This window comes from Pithys albifrons, chromosome 5 (genome assembly GCF_047495875.1).
Source record: "Pithys albifrons albifrons isolate INPA30051 chromosome 5, PitAlb_v1, whole genome shotgun sequence".
NCBI lineage: Eukaryota > Metazoa > Chordata > Aves > Passeriformes > Thamnophilidae > Pithys > Pithys albifrons.
In genome coordinates, this window is record NC_092462.1 from 70,264,361 (window position 1) to 70,285,475 (window position 21,115).

A 21,115-nucleotide genomic window follows, 5' to 3' on the forward strand; every position below is an offset into this window, starting at 1 on the left:
CAATCCAGTAAGAGACTTCTAATCACACAGTATGAAGGTGATGGAGTGTCTTCTGTGCTTTCTTCTCCCTCAGAGCCCAGTCTGGCCACCCTCTGTTGGAATTACTTCCTACATCTATTACAGCCCAGAGATTCTCCAAGTTCCACTGAAATGAAATGGACAAAATACAGCCAATGAAAAGCACTGCCAACAACAGGACTGTGAAGGTGTATCTGTATCCCATGGGAAGTGTGCCAGCACATCATATGGTCTTCCCAGAACTACCCTGAAACCAGCCAGGGCGCTGATAAAGGTGCTGCTGTACCAACACAGAGCTTACTCTGAGACAGCCACACAGGAATGTCCTCAGGAGCCAGGGGGTGACTTTCAGCTCCTGCCCAGCTCCACTCTGCTGAGGCTACACCTGACTTGGTACAATAACTCATTTAGGTTGGAAGTAGCCCATGGAGGTCATTGGGTCCAACTTCCAGCTCCAAGCAGAGCCAGCTTTGAGGTTGCATTATCTCATCTCCAGCTAATATTTTATAAAGTAGTCTAGACATGCCTTTGTGAGCTGTGGGCAGTTAAAGTGCAGTGGGAGATGAGATAGTTTTAACCTTACAACAGCTCTGCAGAACCGGTGTGGCGGATTGAGACCTGAAGCTGTCTTAGTACTGAGGTTGTCTCCCCTGGTGCCAGCAGCACAGCAATCAGAGCACTGTGCAACAGGTTGTCTTACAAACCTCTTAGGTCAAGGCATTGTTCTTTTGGATGGAAAACTGGTTCTGCAGAAGTCAAGCACTTTCTTTCTATTCACTATAGGCAAGAGGATTTCAAATGCTGGGTTTGGGCTACAGTAAAGACACATGGTGGGCAGCTGCAGCCACTACTTAAGAGTTAATCCCTGTAATATCCTTTGTTAATCTAACTACAGTGATCAAGTGGCATGCAACATATTCAACATAAACACAGGGCGCATGTTAGATTAACAGGATTACCTGCTGTTGAGGGTAATACTACTCCATATTTATTCAGCACTTCTCTGAAGAACAGAAGGTACTTTTTAAAGGTGGGTAAATATTTGTTAGTCCCGGGCGGGGGGGGGGAAATAAGTGCAAAGAGGTTAAGTCATAACACCAGTTCCACACAGTGAACCAGAAGCACTAGTCCCAGGCACACGCTTTAACTCAGCATTTCTTAAGCCATCAGTTGGTATGACCTGCTCATGAAGTCCAACAATGACAGCACATCCTGTTCTGTTGTGCTTATAAAGCAACACTTCTATTGCCAGTTAAAGCTCCATTTTCACTACTCGCTTTTTGCTAACTTTGAAAAAGTCTACATAAGTTTATTTGGGGAGCAAACACATAGTTTACAGTGGTAAATGTAGAAAAGGCTCATTCTTTCCTTTGCACTGTTCATGTCTAACACACTGCTTTAGAATATTCAAATGTAATAATTCTGAACCATTTATCACTTCCCTGGTGACTTTTCTAGCCTGTGCTCATAAGTGATTATTTTGCATTCTTCATGTACAAACAATAGATGTGCTTAAAGGAATCTGATAAAATAATGAACTTGAAGAATCAAGCTTTAATTTTTCTCCCTCTTTAAAAGATCCTTTATGCCCACAACCAATTCCTGTGATTCCTGTCTATAGACATTATTCTTCTAATGATTGTAAGGTCACTTGTACCACAGGAAACCTGTGAGCCCTGAGCATACACTGCACTCCTTATTAGCTCGTTAGTGTCTCATACCAGCATTCACTTGCAGTAGCTCTCAGTGAAGAAAAAATGTGGAAACTTCAATGCCTACCTAATTTGGGCAACAATGTGTAAACCAGAGTAGCACAGACACCATCCCGCTTTATGTTTGTATCTAGTTCAGCATTTACTCTTACCGAAAGGGTGGAACATAAGGAAATAATCAGGGACTCTACAGCAAATGAGGAAGATCAGGCATCTCTGAGGGATAATTTGTCCCACTTATTCTAGACATCTGTTTTAGTATGAATCTCCTTCTGGAGATGTCTCTCTTCGCTCCCTGAAGAGTAGGCCTAGACAACAAGATGCCTGCTGGTGGATGAAGTTCATTAAATGCGTATTTTCTGTACTGGCAGTTTGTGACCTACATGTTACACAAAGTGAGACACATCCTACCTCTGCTGCAACCAGAGGCACAATGCTGATCATCTCGTGGTGTGAGTCAGGGAACCAAACACCTGACATGCAACCCATGCCTGCTAAAATTCAAAGCCCTCCAATGAGCTGCTGACTTTTTTTCCAACACTGCATTTACTAAATCCCTTTCGGCCTTGCCAATTAGTTCAATTACCTAAAATATTTTCCTACTTGCCTTTGAGACAAGTCCATCTCCAACCATCCCAAGGTAGACAGACAGGTTTTAAGCTACTCTTCATTGTTTATAAGTCCAAGTTTTTCAGACAACAGAAACAGCCTGCAGTAACTTGGCTGTGTCTCTTATATTCTCACTAGAAAACTGCAGCTGTAAATTTCATTGTGTTATAATTTGGAAATAAGAGTAAGGAGCAGCACTAGAAACCTATGCTGTTGCAGCAGTTCCTCTGCAAAGGAAACTGGAAAATGTAATTTCCATTTTTTGGACCACTGCAGTTAGATAATTATGCCATATTGAGAAGCAGGAAAAGTTCAAATGATGCTTCTAAGAAGAGATGAGAGACAGGACAGACTGCAATCTTCCTTTTACAAGAAGACAAGGCTGACTATGATCTCTTAAAAAAAATCAGTGGATGAAATTCCTGGTTTCACTGGATTCAGCTTCAGAATCACTGTTTTAATTTTAGGCAAACCTCTACTGCCAAAGGGTGGGGTTTGGAGAGCAGTCCCTGACAGCTGTGAAGAGAGATGGGTAGGAAAGGGCACTCCCAAGTTTCACTGACATGTATTTGACTCGGGGAACGTTACAGAGAGGAGCAGAAAATTACTAAGTGGTTTACAATGACAAATACAGTGAGTGATATAATTATCAGTACAGCTGTACTGCAGAATTCATCCTGGAGTCCAGTTGCCACCCCAGTGGCCTCACAACTGCCCAGCTCTAAAGCAGCACTGTTACATTTCTCTAAGCTGAAATTACAATGCCCATTCCTAATTTCTGGACTGAGAGTACATGAAAGCTGGGAGCCAGTTTGATGGCACAGGTGTGTCGGCTGCTCTGATTCTGCTTTGAATATATATATCCTTCCCCTGTACTCTCTGTTAGTGAGGCCACACCTTGAGTGTTGTGTTCAGTTCTGGGCCCCTCAGTTCAGGAAAGAGATTGAGGGACTGGAGCGGGTCCAGAGAAGAGCAACAAGGCTGGAGAAGGGACTGGAGCACAAGTGCTGTGGGGAGAGGCTGAGGGAGCTGGGGGTGTTTAGCCTGGAGAAGAGGAGGCTCAGAGGTGACCTCAGCACTGTCTAAAACTACCTGAAGGGAAATTCTAGGCAGGTGGGGGTTGGTCTCTTCTCCCAGGCACTCAGCAATAGGACAAGGGGGCTCAAGCTCTGCCAGGGGAAATTTAAGTTGGAGATAAAAAAATTCTTTCCAGAGAGAGTGCTCAGTCATTGGAATGGGCTGCCCAGAGAGGGGGTGGATTCCCCATCCCTGGAGGTTTTTCAACTGAGATTGGCCGTGGCACTGAGTGCCATGATGTGGTAAAGGGACTGGAGTTGGACCAAGGGTTGGACTTGATGATCTTGGAGGTCTTTTCCAACCCAATCGATTCCATGATTACTCAAAATCTCAACTCTCACATATTATTTCTTGCACTGCCCCTTTTTCTGAAACAGATTACTCAATCCCAATTTAATATTAAATATCTTCTGGGGAAAATTCTTAGCAGCTGCTTCACAATCATGCTTTTTTCCTCTCTGGCATTAAGGGAACATAAACACTTATTAAAGTTTAAAAGGGAAAGGAAATTTAAAGATTAAAATAATGTTTAATTAGTAGCTATAATGCTCATCATCTTTCAGGTGCACAACACAAACCAATTCATAAGAATGATTATTGTTATCCCCATCTTACACAGAAACAAGGTGAATTAAATTATCTGCCTAATGACACACAGTGTTAGATTCCAGATCTGGCTCCCAGTTCTGTGCTATACCAACTAGGTCACATTTAGCAATGTACAATTTTTAAATATTCCCAGTTCTATATTCACCAATATCTGGGATCTTAATACTGCACTTCAGTGTTTGGGGTTTTTTTTCAGCTTCAGTGATACATTACTTCAGCTTTGTTAACATTATATCAGCACAATATACAGAATCAAAAATAAAAAAGGAGTTCTTGACATGAAAAGATACCGCATTTTCCTACTGGAATCAGAGTTACTACAGCAGCAGCTGACACTCTGCTAAATATTCATTGCTCCAGTTCAAGGGAGAGTTGGTAAGTGGCTGGACAGGAGAACCAGAGTCAAGAGAGCCAGTGTTCTCTGTAGGGAGTGGAAGGATTTCCAGTGCATGGATAAGACTCAAGTACATCACCCACCCACCCAGATCACTCTCCTGTGCAGCTCTGCCCCAGCCACTATTTCTTAGTGAATACAGACTCAAGAACAGCCAAGGTTCTTGTCCCAAAGGCACACACTTGTAACTCACAACAATCACCTCTTCTCTCCATGTACAGTCAAAACCTACATTAAATTCTGAAAGCTGAGAGAACTTTCAAGAAAGAACACCTGTGATTTTAAATAAAAGCAGCACTGCGAATTTCGTCCAAATGATCTTAGAAAATATGTAGCAGGCCAGTTCACTATGAGAACAATTTTGATCACCTAGTCTAGGACTCACTGACCTGACATCTACACATGCCCAGGAGCCTGAGCTGCTGAAATCTCCTGTCAGATCCACAAGAGAAAGGGGTAAGATTTCTTTGAAGGGAAGACACTCAACCATAAGACAGATTTGCTTGAAAGAAACAGGAGGATGCACTTGTAGTAAGTTTTAAGATCCCCCTGGCAGTGGCAGGGAATGGTGTAAAGGCCAACTGGTCGTTATTTCAATGATGAAAGAGCCTGGACATTATTAAGTAGCAAAATAGGGCTCACATGTCATGCTTTCAGTTTTGTTGTGAGGCTTTTGGAAGTAAAGGTAATTAACAAAAAAAATTTCCACAGTTCATTAAACAATGTTGCTTAAAGTTCACTGTATCACTTTGCCTAACTTTCAGTGTCTCCTTCTGCACATCACCAAGACATTCCTGCTGTGGTGGTGGTTTCTAAGACTTGATTGAAATGTATCCACCAATATTGATTTGTGTTCTTTTATTAAAGAATGATACCCCCAACCCTTTGATTTATTAAGTGGATAAAGTATTAACACCTGAGGGGAAAGGGCTGTTTGCTTCCAAAACAGACCTTCTGCCTCTGGAGCAGCCAAGGAAAAACAAAATCAGCATGGAATTACTCACCACACCTTATGTCTAATGATTGTTGGTGGTTATTCTGTAAAAGTTATTGCATCACTCTGTCTATAAATACCTGTTTAGAATTAATCTGCAAAATTTAATATCCAATCCAAATCCCCAGACAATACTTAACATCCAATTAAATAACTAAATCATTAAATGTTAAATTAATAGTCAATTAAAATTTAATAATTGATCCTCATTTATCATCCTAAGAGTCTTCTCATGATTTCCTGTTTCTACAGTTGGGTAGCAAATCAATGTCCTGTTAACTCATCACTAGCAAAAGAAAGTTATTTCCCACTGCAGAGTATGTATGGGAGTGGAAAAGAGTAAGTTCAGCATTTTTGATGGAGTTTTTCCTTCAGGAAGTAAAATTAATTGCATAAAGTTATAATGTACTTTATGTCAAAATACATGCTTCCCTCAGCTTCAGACAGAGAGACAATATTAACAAATTTAAGGCATAAAATATTCCATTTTAGCTTAGGGTAAAGAGATAATCATGTTATAAAAGGACATGAAACTAGTCCTGCCAGTCTTGCAAAGCTGACCCAGGTGAGGTGTGCTGAGGTAACACAGCTGGACCTGAGGAAAGAGCTCATACAGGCTTTTATCTTATCATTCTATAACTAGAGTAGGTTGGATATGAGTAGTAACTGACCTACTTTACCTACTTAGGGAGTATTTTACCCACATCTGTTTGGTGCTAGTGAGTAGGGAAGCTTCTGGGGGTCTTTGGCATCACATCTCAAGACACACTGGAGGAATGAACTGTTGGGTATCTCCCAGAGCCCTGTTTCTGGTTAGCACAGCTGGTATTTTTGCAGCCTGACCATAAGCCCTTCCAACTTTAATTACATGTCCTTACATCTCCATCATTAATCACTAGAAGATAAAGGGCTTGATATTCTCCTTCAGTGCTTGTACAGCTTCCTGTCCAAAGGGCCTTTGACTGAGGATGGAGACCTTTAAATGTTGCTGTAGTAAAGAGTTTAAAAGCCAGGGCGCTGATCATTGTTTGCTGTAGCTGCACACAATCTTAGAGGTTTATTCTGGAAATGCAGGAGAGCCCTGAAAAACAATCTGCTCCCTCCTATCATGGAAAACATCTGAGGACATAATGCCACGACAGTTAATGTTACCTGTGAGTCCTGCTCTGACTAAAACATCTCCTTCTTGCAAAGTGCCTGTGACTGGTGATATCAAATACTTTTGGATAGTGGGAGGCCAATTTTCAAGCACAAATATTTGAATAGCACATTCAGATTTTATATTCAGAGAGGTGGGAGTAAATGCCTGAATGTGCAACTGTTTAGGCATAAAATTGGCTATTGAGTTTTATTGCTAAAATTAAATTTAAATTGAATTGTTAAATTCAAATAATTAAATTAAAAACTCAAAGCCTGTACATGAGAAATTTTCTGTTATTTAATGCAGGCTGAAAGGAAGAATTTACTCAAGTGTGTTCTGAAGTTACTGTTTAAAGAGCACATGTTTGCAGAGATTACTCCTTTCCCATGTAGGAGGTAAAGGCTTACCTATTACCAGCTCAACACAGTAGGCAGAGCCAGATGGAAAAATATGTTCAAGACTTCTTGCAGGCAGAAGAACAGGCTGGAATCTACTGTTCTGAGGTTTAATCAGTTCTGCATATTTACAGCACTTCCTTGTTTTGCAGGTCCTTCTGCAGGGATAAATAATGCAGAGTGAGACACTTGCACCTGTGCCATTACCATAGTGTGGGTTTGAAAGGAATTTCTGAATATTTTGATGTTTCTGTTGACACACTGTGAGAGTGAGGGTGGGCAGATACACACAAAATATTTCCAGTAGACATCAGCTTTTGTGGAGACTATTGCAAGTGGAGATAAAATAACCAGGTAAGAAAGACAATAGCACTTATTTTTCTGTACTGCATGTTTGTAATCCTGGGTAATGTTCTTAAGCTGTGCAACAAATTCAGAGATGTTTAGAGTCATAGATTTAAACTTTACATATTTCACTCTCTGACACAGGATTTTAGTGGTTACCCCGAATTTATAACTTCTAAAGAAGCCAGATAATATTAGAAAGATGTTTGGTCCTGATCTAACTTCACAGAATGAAATATTCTAGGGAAGTGAAGCAATTAGCTGATTATCTTCCCTGTTTCAGAAGAAAAATATCTTACATTATGCTGCTTCTACTCAGCCCTTGGGTTTTGAATACCTCTGTTCTTTCAAGACTGAAAGCTTGTTTGTACCCTGGATGCCTGAGTTTTGTCCAGGCTTCTGTCAGCTTGTGCCCTGTCTGCTTTGCCATCTTCTCTTCTGGTCTCTGCCAATTTGTTTTACTTTATATACACTCAGAATGTTGCATTTTGATCACATGATCCTCTTTTAGCATCATTTCCTATATAAGTGTTTCTTTTCAAGGGCATTCATGGGCGATGCCACCTTGTGTTTGCTTGGCCTTCCAGGCCAGCACCTGCCCAAAACATTAAATTTTAAAACACCTTTGCCAACCTTCATGCTACTCTTTGCATGTGGGACCTGCTCATTCACAAAACTCACGTTGTTGCTGCTCAAATCTCTGCTTAAAGCTTTTCTTTATTCTGGTCCTAATGGGAAAAAAATTCCATTAGGCAACTGGAGTGCTCCCAACAGCTTGATTTATTGGGTTGACTGATATTGCTTCCTTACTGCCTGACATCCCTCTCCCTGCAGGTATTAATCAGCTCCTTTTTGAGGCAAAAGGTTCTGTGTGCATAAAAACTGAGGGTTTTAAATAAGGAGGTTACGAAACACCCATATTGTGTGATGTTTACATTGCACAGCAGCCAGGTGGGGGCTGGTCTCTTCTCCCAGGCACTCAGCAATAGGACAAGGGGGCACGGGCTCAAGCTCTGCCAGGGGAAATTGAAGTTGGAGAGCAGAAAAAAATTCTTTGCAGAGAGAGTGCTCAGGCATTGGAATGGGCTGCCCAGAGAGGGGGTGGATTCCCCACCCCTGGAGGTTTTTAAACTGAGATTGGCCATGGCACTGAGTGCCATGAACTGGTAAAGGGACTGGAGTTGGACCAAGGGTTGGACTTGATGATCTGGGAGGTCTTTTCCAACCCAATTGATTCTATGATTCTATGAAAAGTCTTAATGCCTACAATGAAACAAGTAATTTGGTGGTTACAAATCTAGCTTGATTTTTATATAACACCTTATCACAAACTCCACTTTGTACGTCTGGTCTATATAGAAAACATTTAAATCTGAGGAGCAAACATACCTGTTTTTTCTTTCAGTCCCTGCTAACCTGTGGTTCTTCAGGCTACAAGCAGGTGCTCATATATTAATCTTTTATTATTTACTTTTTTCCTTGTTTTTCCCTGCAGACAATCTTGCAAATTACGGTTTATCTCATTGATAGAACTCACTGGAGGTTCCCTATAGTTCTCGTGACCCTGAGATCAGCTCAGTTGGTTAAAACTTGGTTGCAATAATGCCAAGGTCATGGGTTCAAACCCCGGTGTGGGCCATTGACTTAAGAGTTGGACTCGATGATCCTTGTGGGTCCCTTCCAACTCAGAATAGCCTGTGTGTGAATATCATGGAAATTGGGCTGCCTGATTTCCATGAAGAACAGCAACTCTCTCATCATGGCACATTGGGGAAGATTTTGTGCCTTTTGATTTTATATGTAAATGTGTTTGTTCGAATGCAGTGAACAAATAGTCAATGGAGAGCCTTGATAAAATTGGTGGGAAAGCCTTTAAAAGTGAATTTAACACAAGTGTGGGGCTGGATTCTTGCAGAAAACAGAGGATGAGACCAGAAAGTGGCAGGAATATCCTGCTGTTGGGATTCTTGGAGCTCAGATGCCTCTGATGATGGGTGGAACAGCAGAGAAAGCACAAGCTGAGCACCAAGGGTTTCCAGGGAACTGGAGGAGTGAACAGCCTCTTGGCCTTGGCTATTTTCCTAATTTTGGTCTTCTTCCTCCCACATGCTCTGGTGGGAAAGTCTTGTGGTAAAGACAGGGATGTGTGTCCTGCTGGGTCACTGCTGAACGTCATCAGCGATAGCCTCAGTTTAACAACTTGGATCTTATAAAGAGAGTAGGGTTAGATTAAATATTAAGATGAGATCCTTTGCTGTGAGGGTGGGCAGGCCCTGGCACAGGTTGGGGAGAGAAGCTGTGGCTGCTCCACCCCCGCAAGTGTTTAAAGCCAGGTTGGATAGGGCTTGGAGCAACCTGTGCTAGTGGGAGGTGTCCCTGCCCATGGCAGGGGGGTGAAACTGGTTGGTGTTTAAGGTCCCTTCCATTGCAAACCATTCAGTGACCTTGGCTTGTCTATTTTAAGACAACACAGGTCTAGTGTTAAAGGCACGAGCTGGTGGAAGCCATTTACTGGGAGATTCAACCACAAAGCCCACACCAACCTCAATCTGAGCCGCTCCACAGCCTGCCACCCTCCTCAATAACCTCGGCCACGCTTTATTTTTGCCCTCCGTGCCCTCCCCTGGCGCGCAGGTCCCAACTGGCCCCGTTTCCCCTCAGCCCCACAAGATGGCGGCCCTGCCAGGTGCCGGCCCCGCCCCGCGCGCATGCGCGAAAGCGCGCGCGGCTCCCACCGCCCCCTGTGCTATATCTGAGTACGCCGCGAGCCGCACGTATAACCGGCCGCAGCGCACCCTCCGCTCCCGCTCGGATTCCTCCGCCGCCCCCAAAGGCGGGCCTTACAGCCGCGGGCTTGGCGCGCCCGCAGCACCGAGGGGGACCTGCAGAGGTACCGCGGCCCAGGGCGCGCTCGTGCGGCCCGTGGGACCGGGCTGTGTGCGCCCCGCGGGCTGACCCGGGGGGGACTCTTTCTTTTGAAGCTCCAGCGGAAGGATACATCTTTTTTTTTTTAGTATTTTTTCCGCCATCTGCTGAGCAACGGTTTCGGGGGCGTGGCCTGGCGCGCCGGCCCCGCCCCTCCCGTCCAATCACGGCGGGAGGCTCGCCGAGGGCCCCGCCTCTCCGGAGCGGCGCAGCCAATCGGAACGCGGGACGGGGGCGCGCGCACGGGCGAGGGGGCGTGTGCGCGGCTCGGCGCCGGCAGTGTCGCTCGGCCGCGACCGCGATCGGGGGGAGGCGTAGGGGAGCGGGACCTGCGCCCGGAGTGACCGCGGGGAGCGGCGGCGGAGGGGCCGGGCTGGGGGGGAGCAGGTGAGGGGCAGGGACAGGGCTGGAGGGCTGCCCGCGCAGGCAGGACGGGGTGTTGGTTAGGCGGAAGGAGCTTGGCCCGGTCGCTTGCCTTCCTCTCCCTTGGGCTGCCGCCCGGCACTCCGGCTGCTCGGAGGAGGGAACAAAGAGGCGGCGGGGGTGGGAATGGCCGGGAGCTGCGCTGTGGCCATTCTGGAAATACCTCCTGGTGTTTCCGTGCACACACCCCCGCCGAGCAGTGATTAGCAGGGGGGTGTCCGGGGCTCGGCTGGAGGACTGGGACGGGAAGGAGGAAGCGCTCACCGCCCTGCTCTGTGTGTCTCTCTCCACCTGCCCTCGGTCCCCTCCCCGAAGGCCTCCCGATGAGTTAAAATGGTGCTGAGGCTCGAGGGGAGCTGGTCGCTGCTCGTGGGGAAGAGGTTCCTGTGCCTGTCGGAGGAGGAGGACAGGGCGTGGGACGCCACGCGCATCTCGGAATGGCCCTGGAAGTCGGGCAGGATCCGGGCAGTGTCACACACCGACATATCCAAACCAGACCTCAAGGTAACCGGGAACTTTTCGCAGAGGGCTTTCCCGGGAGCTCGGTGTGGGTGTGTGCACACGTGTGTGCTGCTTGGCCAACACGCCTGCAAACATGTGCACCTCTGCCCAGGGAGTCCCCCGTCTGCTTGTGCTACCTCAAACTAATCATAAATGTGCTGTCTTCCCCCAGCGTTCTGAAAATCAGGGTTTATTTGCGTGACTAGGTTTTATTTCTGTGTGTTTCCTGAATGTAGTGTGAGGTCTTGCCAATAGTGAGCGGTTTTCTTTCGGCTAGAGGTGAAAGTGAAACCCTTCAGTGTTGTTGGGATTGATGACTTTTCTTTCCTGCTCTTGGGAGTAGCTGCTCATGAATAAGAACGTAAGTCTTGAAAGACGTACTGAAGTCGTGTTTGGTGTTGGAGGTTTCTTTGACTCTTCTTGCATGGTGGTCACTTATTAATGATTACCAGCAATGTTCTTGAGCGTGTAGTCGGTTTGCAAGGGTGGTGTAATTTGTTAGCTGTGTTGTTTTGCGTGGAAGTCAAGGGACGTTTATGGTTTGACTGTGAAGTTATTAAGGGGCTTTATTTGGCAGCGTAGTCAGTAAAAGTATCCATATCTGGGCACTTAGTGGAGTATACAGGGATTACAGAGCGAGTACTTGCTCCCCAAGGACAGAACTCCATTGTAGCGGTGGCCTCGTCCTTCCTTCTGCAGGAGAATTTGGTGTCTGTCCTGTGACAGCAAGAACAGCAACATCTTTCCGTGTCTATTTCCTTGCTCCTTTTTTTAATGGGAAGAACTTGGCGACCTCCGATTAACTGAAGAAACGTCTCTTCCCCGTCAAAAAACCCCACACTGTCGGTGTTTCTAACTCTTTCTAGAAAGTGTGAACTCTATTCCGAGGTTCTTGTTGTGGATGTGCGGCGGGGGTGGAGCTTTGTCCATCTTTGGGCGCGGGGCTGTGCCTGTGCTCGTCTGAGGAGGAGGTTGGTGCAGAAAGCTCTTCTGGAGGACTTTCTCTGCAGAAAGGAGGAGGAGCAGGTGCTGTTGGGGGCCCTGTTGTGAGCTTTATAACTGGTTACGGTTCTGCCAGAAGCGATTGAGTTGATGAGTTCTCCAGTTCAAGTGTTAAAGAAGTTGCGGAGTGGACAATGGGGCGTGGAGAGCTTTGTACAGAAACAGCCCGTCTGCTTTCCTTTCCTCTCGCGGCTGTGTGGAAGCGTGATTGATAGTGAGACCAAAATAGTAATGGATTGAGAGGGGGGATTAAGTATTTCTATTATAACAGTAGCAGAACGTACCTTTAAAATGTTAGGTTTTGTATAGGAGGACTGTCAACTACTGTTGAAATGGTCTCAACTGCATTTTCCTGTTTGTGCAGTCCTGATGCTGTAGACAAAACAAGCCATTCTGGTTCTGGTACTTGTTATTTGCTTATCTCCTTCATTGTTTCTGTGCACCTCAAAATGACTTAGTTCATTTCTGAACCCATTAGTTTGATGACTCCTGGCCGTGGTAATGCTGTTTAGTGTGTGTGTTTTCACTTGCCTTTCCCCTGAGAGGGAAGGCAAACACCAGGAAATGTTTCTAAGATTCACTCAGTTGAGATTTCACTGTTGTTGATTCAATGTATCCAGACTGGACTGTTCGATTTGTGAGAAGAGGGAATGATTTTGTGGAGGGAAGAGTCCTCTTCAAGGCATTCTAGTTCCTGTATTCAGGCAAAGTTTTATTTGTGGCCTTTCCCAGTCATTTGCTGATCTCCCCATGCTGCCTATGAAAAGAAGGGCAATGCTATCCCAAAGAAGTTGGTCAAGCCAACCTATTTTTGCTGTGAAGTGACAGTTGCTTTCCCTTTGGAAAGTTTGTATAGTCGTTTCTGAGGTTCATGAGGATAAATAGAATTAAAAGCAAGCAAGAAAAAAACTTCACATAACATAGTTTGACCACCTTTACTGGCTTACTGTCATTTGTGCTTTCAGTAAATTGGCTAAAGTTATTATTTGAAACTGTTAAAATATTTCTGGAAAAAACAGCTTCTTTATTCAAGTGCTTTAGAGTTTGTGGAAAATCCAGGTGCCACTACTGTAGGCAGTCCTTTAGTCTTAGTATTTTGTGTGTGGTTTTCCCTGCCTGTAGGCAGTGGTGACAGTGTTAACACACTGCTCTGTCCCTGAGCAGCACGGGACTCTGGGATGGGAGGTTGTAAAGTTAAGTGGGAATATTAATGTTTTATGTGACAGTAATGATGATAAATCAGTTAACATTGATTATTACTTTTAAAATACTGGGTCAGCCTGGAGTGGTTTAGTGATTGCTTGATTGTGTGACAGAAAGGCACTGAACATGCTGATATTGTAGTACTTTAAATGATTTTCTTGTTTTTGGGTAAATTGGTGTTTGTCCTTTTCCATGTTGAATGTGTCTGAATTTTGTGGTTATTCACTCTTTTCTTTGCTTCCTCTCTGTAGATCTGTGTGGAATTTGATGAGGAGCCATGGGAAAAACGAAGATGGATGGAAGTCTACAGCCATACAATGATAGCATTCCTGGTGGAGCAAAAGCTGGTGCTGGCAGAAAGAAAATCCCAGTCCATGCCTGCTGTCCAGTGGCCTGCAATGGCAAGTACATGCTTGGCTTGACTCACTTGGCTCTGCAGGCCCATCTCTGGGGACAGTCCTGTCACACGTGTGGATTTCTCCAGTACAGCCCCACTTTTAGGTGTCATGTGAAGGGAGACTTAAATATCTGTACAGCTGGAGCTGGGCAGAGCCTGTCAGCATTTGAAGTTGGTGCCTGTGGACACAAGAATGTATTTTTATGACTTAATTTCTCTCCCAAACCACTGTTCTGTACAAGGTTAATTCCTTCTCCCTTTAGTCTCATGGGTTCTTCCTTCTTTCACAAAATTGCAGTTTAGAGAGAAAGAAGGTAAATAATAGGTTTCTGAGGATAAGCCTGTATTTTTACTTTGAATTCATGTTTGACTCTGCCTCAAGTACTGTGAATTCTACAGTGATCCTGATCCTGAGACAAAAATAGTTCAAGTGATTCTTATGGGATGTCTGCCTGGCCCAGATGATTTCTGAGATTTGGATTTTCTGCACTGCACAAGGCAGAGAACTGAACTTGCTGTGACTGCCATGCATGGCTGGATGGGCAAATTAGCCAGGAGGGGTGAACAGGGAATGTTTCTTCATGTATTCAGCTAGTGCAGTTGTACTTGACTCCTTCATATGTTGACTTCCATTTCCAAGTATCTGAACAGTTCTTAGAGGATACTTGTCTCCAGCTTGTGCATAAGGTTTTCTTCCTGGTGTGTTTGGCATGTCAGTCCATGCAGGTTCACATGTTCCAAATCTCATTTATCAGAGATGCTCTCTAGGAGAAAGGGAAGCCCAATTCTGGATCTTGCCTTGGCAAAAAAGACTTTCTCCTTTACTGCCACACAGGGCAGGAAAGAAGGGGTCACATAAGAGGTGTGTAGATTAATTTGTTTCAAACTTGATCACAAGTTATTGATTCAAGTGTGTGGGAGAGTGACTTTGACCAGTGGAGTAGCTCTGTGGAACTCTTAGAGTGCCCAGTTGCTGCTGGAGAGACTCTGTCCTACCTGTGGTGATCCTGCCCCTCTGCCAATGCTGTCCTAACTGAGGGGGAAGACAAGGAAGGGGAAGATCTTTCTTTGATCAGTCCTTTGAAAATCCAAGTATATACTCTACCAGAATGATTCTCTTTTTTTTAACTCTTAAATCAAACACAAATGTATTTTATTCTTGGCACTTCTGTTGTTCCAGGCTCCTGATGCCTTCCCACTCAGAACTGGTACTGCAGGGCTGGGCAAAATTTAACTCTGAACATATTAGGAAGTGTTCAGAAGCTTTTAAAGGAATTTTTTTTCTTGTCTGTTCTTAAAGTCTTTGGTGTACTAGAACACAACTTCCTCATTGCTCTGCAGGTTTAATTGTGAGGCCATCAAGTCACCCCACATGCCTAAATTAAGGTTTCAATATATTGTCAGTGTTGCACAAGCTGTGAGAACTTTAATGTAAACCACACCATAGGCTTTCATTGATTTGCTTGTTATTCCCCCAGTCTGCCATAAGGAGGGTTTTTAGTAACATCCCCACAATTAGAATTATTATATTAGTAAAGTCCTCATGTTGAGATGAATGAATAATTAATGATTGTTAATCGCAGCCACCTGCACTGAATTCCAAACTCATGGTAATAAATGAAATTAATTTCAAGTGTAGTGCAGTAACTCCATTAGAAGTTTTATTAGAAACTTACTTTTCAAGAGTTGCATGTATGTGTGGTAGCTTAACAGAGAAATAGATGTAAAACTAAACCAATTTTTAAATGTGAATGATGAAACTTTCTTAACTCTGTTTCTAAGAACATGTTTATCACTTTTCTAGACTTACAAGTGCTTAGTGGACAAGGCTGGTATGGGATCACTGGTTTCAGTGCGCTACCTGGGTGAAGAGAGATGTGTTTTTCTTTCTAAAGACCTTTTGACGCCCATCCAGGTAACCTTGTGTGGCATTGTAAAGATGAGAGATGAATCTCTTATCTTGGTATTTAAGATATGTCAAGTTAATGTAAACTAAATGCAACCTTCAGATAGGTAAAAACTTGGAGTAGGTGTTCATTGCCATAACTCATAAATACCAGTTCTGAATGTGATGAATCTGTTGATTAAAAACCTTGTGAAGCTGCTCCAGGACATGGTCACTTAGGAGAGCTGGATGAGGGACTGTTGTGGGACAGTTACTCAGCTCAGGTGGCAGCAGTTGCATCATAAACTGAAAGAGTTTATGGGGGATAAACTGAAAGAGTTTCCCTTTGTTCCTGTGTCTGCCATTACTGTGAAAGGAGTTTCAGGGATGTCAGGAACTAATCTTGCTGTTTAAGAGAAGCACATCACTGCTAATCCCAAACAAATGAGGAATTGGACAGAATGCAAATGAAATGGTTGAATTACAGTCCCTTTATTGAGCACCAGAGGAAAGTTTATTAATGAAAATGAGGTACAGAGGTACAAACAATTACCCCTTGTGACTGACTGGTCAGGTGTTTACAAGAATAGTTTCTGCTAAGGATAAAGGATTTAACCTTTACAGGGAACTCTCAAGACCTATAAACAGTCTGAAATAAAAATAGTAATAGATGTCCCAGGTTGAGACTGCCGGTAGTGCCATCATTAGTGTTCTACTTTGACTTGTTACCAGTCAGCAAATACAAAAGTTTTGTAGAAAAACTGACCAGAGAATCCCTGAAAGCTGAGTCTGAGTTGTGTGTGGTTGTGTTGCCTGGTTGTCTGACAGCAGGGTGGAGATCTCTTTATGTAGAAGCCTTATCTCAGCACTGCAGAGGAGAAGGTGCTTTAGAGCCATCTGGATTAGCAGTTTATTGACTTACAGCTCCTCAGTGCTTGGGGCAAAAAAGACAACCCTCCCTGCAAAATACAGGCAAACAAAAAGCCCCCAAAACCCCCCAAACTGTCTTCTTATTATGACTTTCTGTGCTTTGGGTGGAAACTTGTTCTGACCTTTCCAATTCAGAATCACTTCTAATTGAAGAATTCAACAAGCAGCTTGTTTTAGATACCGAGAGAGGAAAAAAACCCAACTACAAATAAATACATAATGCTGAATGGTTATGAATGATTTAGGTGTAGCTGACTGTTTCCTTCTATATGAACATTTTATAATGGTATGTTGAGATGGATTGGATCCTGGCATTACTATCATAAATAGAAACATAAAATTTAGAATATTTGCATCTGCTTAGGACAGATAAGTTGCTGCTTCTGAGAACTTAAAATCCTGGGTTAGGGAATGGATGGTTCAGTGCAACTTAGCAATGTAATAAAACAAAGCTGGGCTGTTGTAAAAACAATATTAAAGTGGACCTGGAGAGCTCAGTTCAGTCTGACTTGCAGATGGTCGATGCAAATTAGTGGTAAGAGAGTGGTGTCTGTTTCAAATCCAACATCCTTGAGCTGAAGTAACAGAGTAATGAGAAACTTGTTGGACTTGTATCAATTGCTGTCATCTTGTTTCTAAATATTATGGGGTTTTGTTAGTCAAAAGCATTATCCTGGATGCAAACTTACGTTCTTTTTTTCATAAATAGGATGTGGACAGTTCCAGGCTTTCTCTTAAGGATGATCAAAATGTAAATGAAGAAATTCAGGCTTTGGTTAAGAAACACCTGGATGAAACACGCTTGGTCCAAGGTACAAGCAGACTCTGGAGCAGAAAACTGACAATAAATACGCAAGTCCAAAGGGAAATCTTTGCAGTGATGGTTTAATTCATTGGTAACCTGTTCTAGGGGACAAAAGCCTTTTTAAAAATTCTGGTTCTGCTTTTACAGCAGTGAATGCAAAAAGTGAAGGATTTTAGAGATTTAGGTTTGAAGTATTTCCATTGTGAGTATGTAATTTAGACACGTGCAGATGGCTTGGTAGTTGCAAAAGAGATACCAGGCTTGTAGGAATTCTCACTGAAATTAGTTGGAGTAGTTTGTTGTTTCAAGTAACTTGGGTGTGGTTTTTTGGTTTGGTTTTGGGTTTTTTTGAGGGGTGGGGGTGGTTGTTTTGATGGTTTTTTGTGTTTTTTTTTATTTTTTTTTACTTTGCTGCTTGTCTATGGAAGACTATAAAACCTTGTATAGACTTCCTTTTTAGTCAAATTAAAATTGTGGGGTTTAGATCTGCCAGCTTCTAATTCTTAATTACTGGGTTCATAGAAGCATATTTGTAGTCATGTGCTCGCATGTACGAGGCATGTCTTACTTTTATGGAAAGGTAAATGTTGCAACTTAGAGTGGGCATTTCCAATACTGTACAGAGAGGAAAAATTTACATCTAGTCAGTGAATATTCATTCCTTTGTCCACTGATGTGGCTCACAGTCTGAAATCTGGAGGTTAGTCTGGCCTCTGCTGTATGTGTCAGCCTCCACACAATTCCATTGAACTATTCCAGGAAGGAAGTAGCTGGAACAGTTCTACAATTTTTTTTCCAGCTTGCGTGGAAGTTGTGTAAAGGTTCTCAGTTTGTTTTGCTTACTTGCATCTTGCTTGCAGTGCTGTTGGCAAATTCATGTTGACAATTATGATGATCTTCATGCCTCTTTTGTCTTAAGCTCTTTTATTTTTTCTCCCCCCCAACTTTTAAGGTGGAAAAAATATCATTGGTTCAAAAATTAGGATTTATAGCTTGGATCCATCTACTCAGTGGTTCACAGCAGTTGTTGTCAATGGTAACCCAGCTACCAGGACTCTGGAAGTCAACTGTCAGGAGGTAGGAGCCAGTTGCTGTGGGTACAAAGAGACATGGGGAGTGGGTAAAAACTTGTATTTATATACCCACCAACACAATTTGTTATTTCTGGCTTTACTGTAGTCTTAAAACAGGGGATCTTGTAGTGCAGAATTACCCCAAGGTGTCTCTGTGGTGCTTGTGGATTATTAAATAAGAAATATCCTTCTATGCAAAATGAGGGAAGCCTGGAATTTTAATTTGAAGAGTGAAGCAAACATGACTGTGGTTTCTTTGCTCTCTGTGCTGTGCAGGCAGGGCCTGAAACACCAGTTTGTGTGTATGTTTTCATGCAGAGGCACTGGCACATGGGGTATTGCTAAATTCAGCTTGGTGCTCAAAGATCCTACAAGTGTTATACCACAGCCTGTAAGATAAATCAAACAGTAACTTTCAGCTCTCTAAATGGCTGCTTCTGTTTCTTGTTCCAAGATTCCAGCTTTAAAAACTCTTGATCCGGAGTTAATTCATGTTGAAATCATATATGACAACAATGGAAAGTGTGGTAAGACCTATTATTGTTTATCCTTCAAACATCAAGTACTGTGTTTGTGATAAATAGACTGACCTTGGTCACTTTCTCTTCCAGATAAATCCAAAAGAATTGGGGCTGTGAAAAGGAAGTCATCTGAGAACAGTGGAAGTGGCGACGCCAAACACACAAAATCTTCTCCTGAGGTAATGCCTTGCTCTGTTATATATGACTGTTCTGTAATAGTTATGTCACTTCTCAAAACATCTTCAATAAGGATTAGATTGGAAGTAAAATAATAAATATAATCCCTTGGAGGGTGTGTTGAGTTCTTTCAGACTTGTCTGGGCATGAGGAGAACATCCTGCCTTTTGAAAATTGAAGCAAAAGTTACTAAGCCTTGAAGGTTGGTGGTTTGTTGGGTTTTGTTCATTGGTTGGTTTGGCTTTTTCTGCTGTGCTTTTTGCCCCCTCCTGCTTAGGAGTTGACCTGCCTGGTCATGTATTCTGTAGTGGGAGAAAACACAAACCAGTTCTCAAGTTTATAACCTTTGTTTTTCACATTCCTCCTTTTACTGTTTTGTATTTGAACCCCAAACCTTCAGCTACATTTACATACTTTGGGGATTCAAGCAACAGTGTGGAAGGTTTTTTCAGTATAAGAGGGAGTGTGAGTCCTTTTCTAGTACTTTCATGTCTCCATCCATTTCTTTTGTGAGTGACCTGCCAGGTGTCACTGAGATAAGTAAACTCTCAAAGGTCAAAAGACAATTTGGGTAAATTAAGTACAGAAATGCAAATGAAAAATAATGGCTTGGCTGAAGAACAGTACTGCAAAGTTACCCTTCTATTGTGACCCAGCGTTTCAGACCAAAAGTTGCACTTTAGGCAGGAGTAGCCAGACTTTTGGAAGCTCTGGAATGGTGGGAGCATGGGATGGTTGCATTTCCCTGCTCCTGTGCAGAGTCAACTGTGTATGTCTCATTAACGACTGAGTATCATTATTAGCAATCTTTAATGACTTCACAAAGGCACAGCATGAGGCAGCAAGTACCAGATATGGTGGCTCAATGAGGAGTGTCCTGTCCTGTATTTCCCACTGAGGAAGAGCCAGCACCAAGTCAGAAGGGAGCAGCAGTCAATGCTCTGCTGTCCTGCTCTGCCTGTGTTGTTTCTGTAGCTCGTGCCTGAGTGCCTTCAGCAGTTCTGGGTGCTCAGTTTGCCTTCCTCAGCCTTCTGCATATCCAGCCTGCTTGATCCACACAAAGCTGGTCTTTATTTTACGTTCCAAATGCCCTGCACAAGAGTTACCATGAGCTGAATTCAAAGCTTGTTTCAACATAATTTTTCCTTAAAGTAGTGAAGTGAGTTACTTCTGATTTTCCTGTCTGCATTCCTTCGAAGGACTGGATCCTTCATCACTTTTGTACTGCTTGGGAAATGTTTTGCAACTGTTTTCTCAAAAAGGTCACAAATGAGTGTATGTTCTAGTCAGGAAAGCAAAAGCTGTGTTGGTCTCTCTGATTTTGGTGGGTGTGAATATATGGGAGGGATAAGCTGAAGTCATATTATTTGTTTTACTTGGTGTGTGATACTACTCAGATTTCTGATGTGGAGTTAATTATCTCCAGCATTTTTTGAGAGTTTGATTTGATGCCTGACAGCTGTGAAATACCAAAGCAGAAAGGAAGTATTTTGGAGTCAATGCTAACAAGCCTGTAGTGTAACTTCCAGCAGTAAGCTGAGCATGTGGGAGTAAACTGTGGATGTTGGAGCTGAGGAAGGACAGAAAACTGCTGTTTTTAAGACACTTAACTTGGTAGGCCTGTTATATTCCTAAATGAATTATAGATTTGTGAGGCTGGAGATTTAATCAAGACAGAATTTCTTTGCTTAGCACATTCTAGAATCCTGGTATACAGTTTTTTTGCTACAGGGAAGTTCACATCTAGATTTTTGGTAATGCTGTCAGACTAACTTCACAGTTTTAATTTTCTTTGGGATTTTCAGATGAGCTCAGAAATCTATTTCTGAATGTCATTTACTGCAGTTACTTAGAAACATCATTGCAGTGGCAGGAAGAGCAGAGCTTCCTGTCTTCCTTTCCACTTGCTTAATACACCTCCCTTCCCCTCAAAAAAATGTGTGGTTTATTGGGGGGAAATGAATTAATAAAATCATAGA

General features: G+C 43.1%; 1 protein-coding gene across 1 annotated transcript in view; it reads left to right on the top strand.

Annotated features, from left to right (window-relative positions):
- The first annotated feature begins 10,527 nt into the window (after window positions 1-10,527).
- The window catches only part of KDM3A (lysine demethylase 3A), a 31,304-nt gene continuing 20,716 nt past the window's right edge, over window positions 10,528-21,115 (top strand). The window contains exons 1-8 of the mRNA XM_071557008.1: window positions 10,528-10,606; window positions 10,958-11,146; window positions 13,600-13,749; window positions 15,550-15,660; window positions 17,270-17,372; window positions 18,318-18,442; window positions 18,893-18,965; window positions 19,050-19,138. Coding sequence (XP_071413109.1) covers window positions 10,976-11,146; window positions 13,600-13,749; window positions 15,550-15,660; window positions 17,270-17,372; window positions 18,318-18,442; window positions 18,893-18,965; window positions 19,050-19,138 — 822 coding nt within the window. The 5' untranslated portion in view covers window positions 10,528-10,606; window positions 10,958-10,975. The remainder of the gene's footprint in view (window positions 10,607-10,957; window positions 11,147-13,599; window positions 13,750-15,549; window positions 15,661-17,269; window positions 17,373-18,317; window positions 18,443-18,892; window positions 18,966-19,049; window positions 19,139-21,115) is intronic.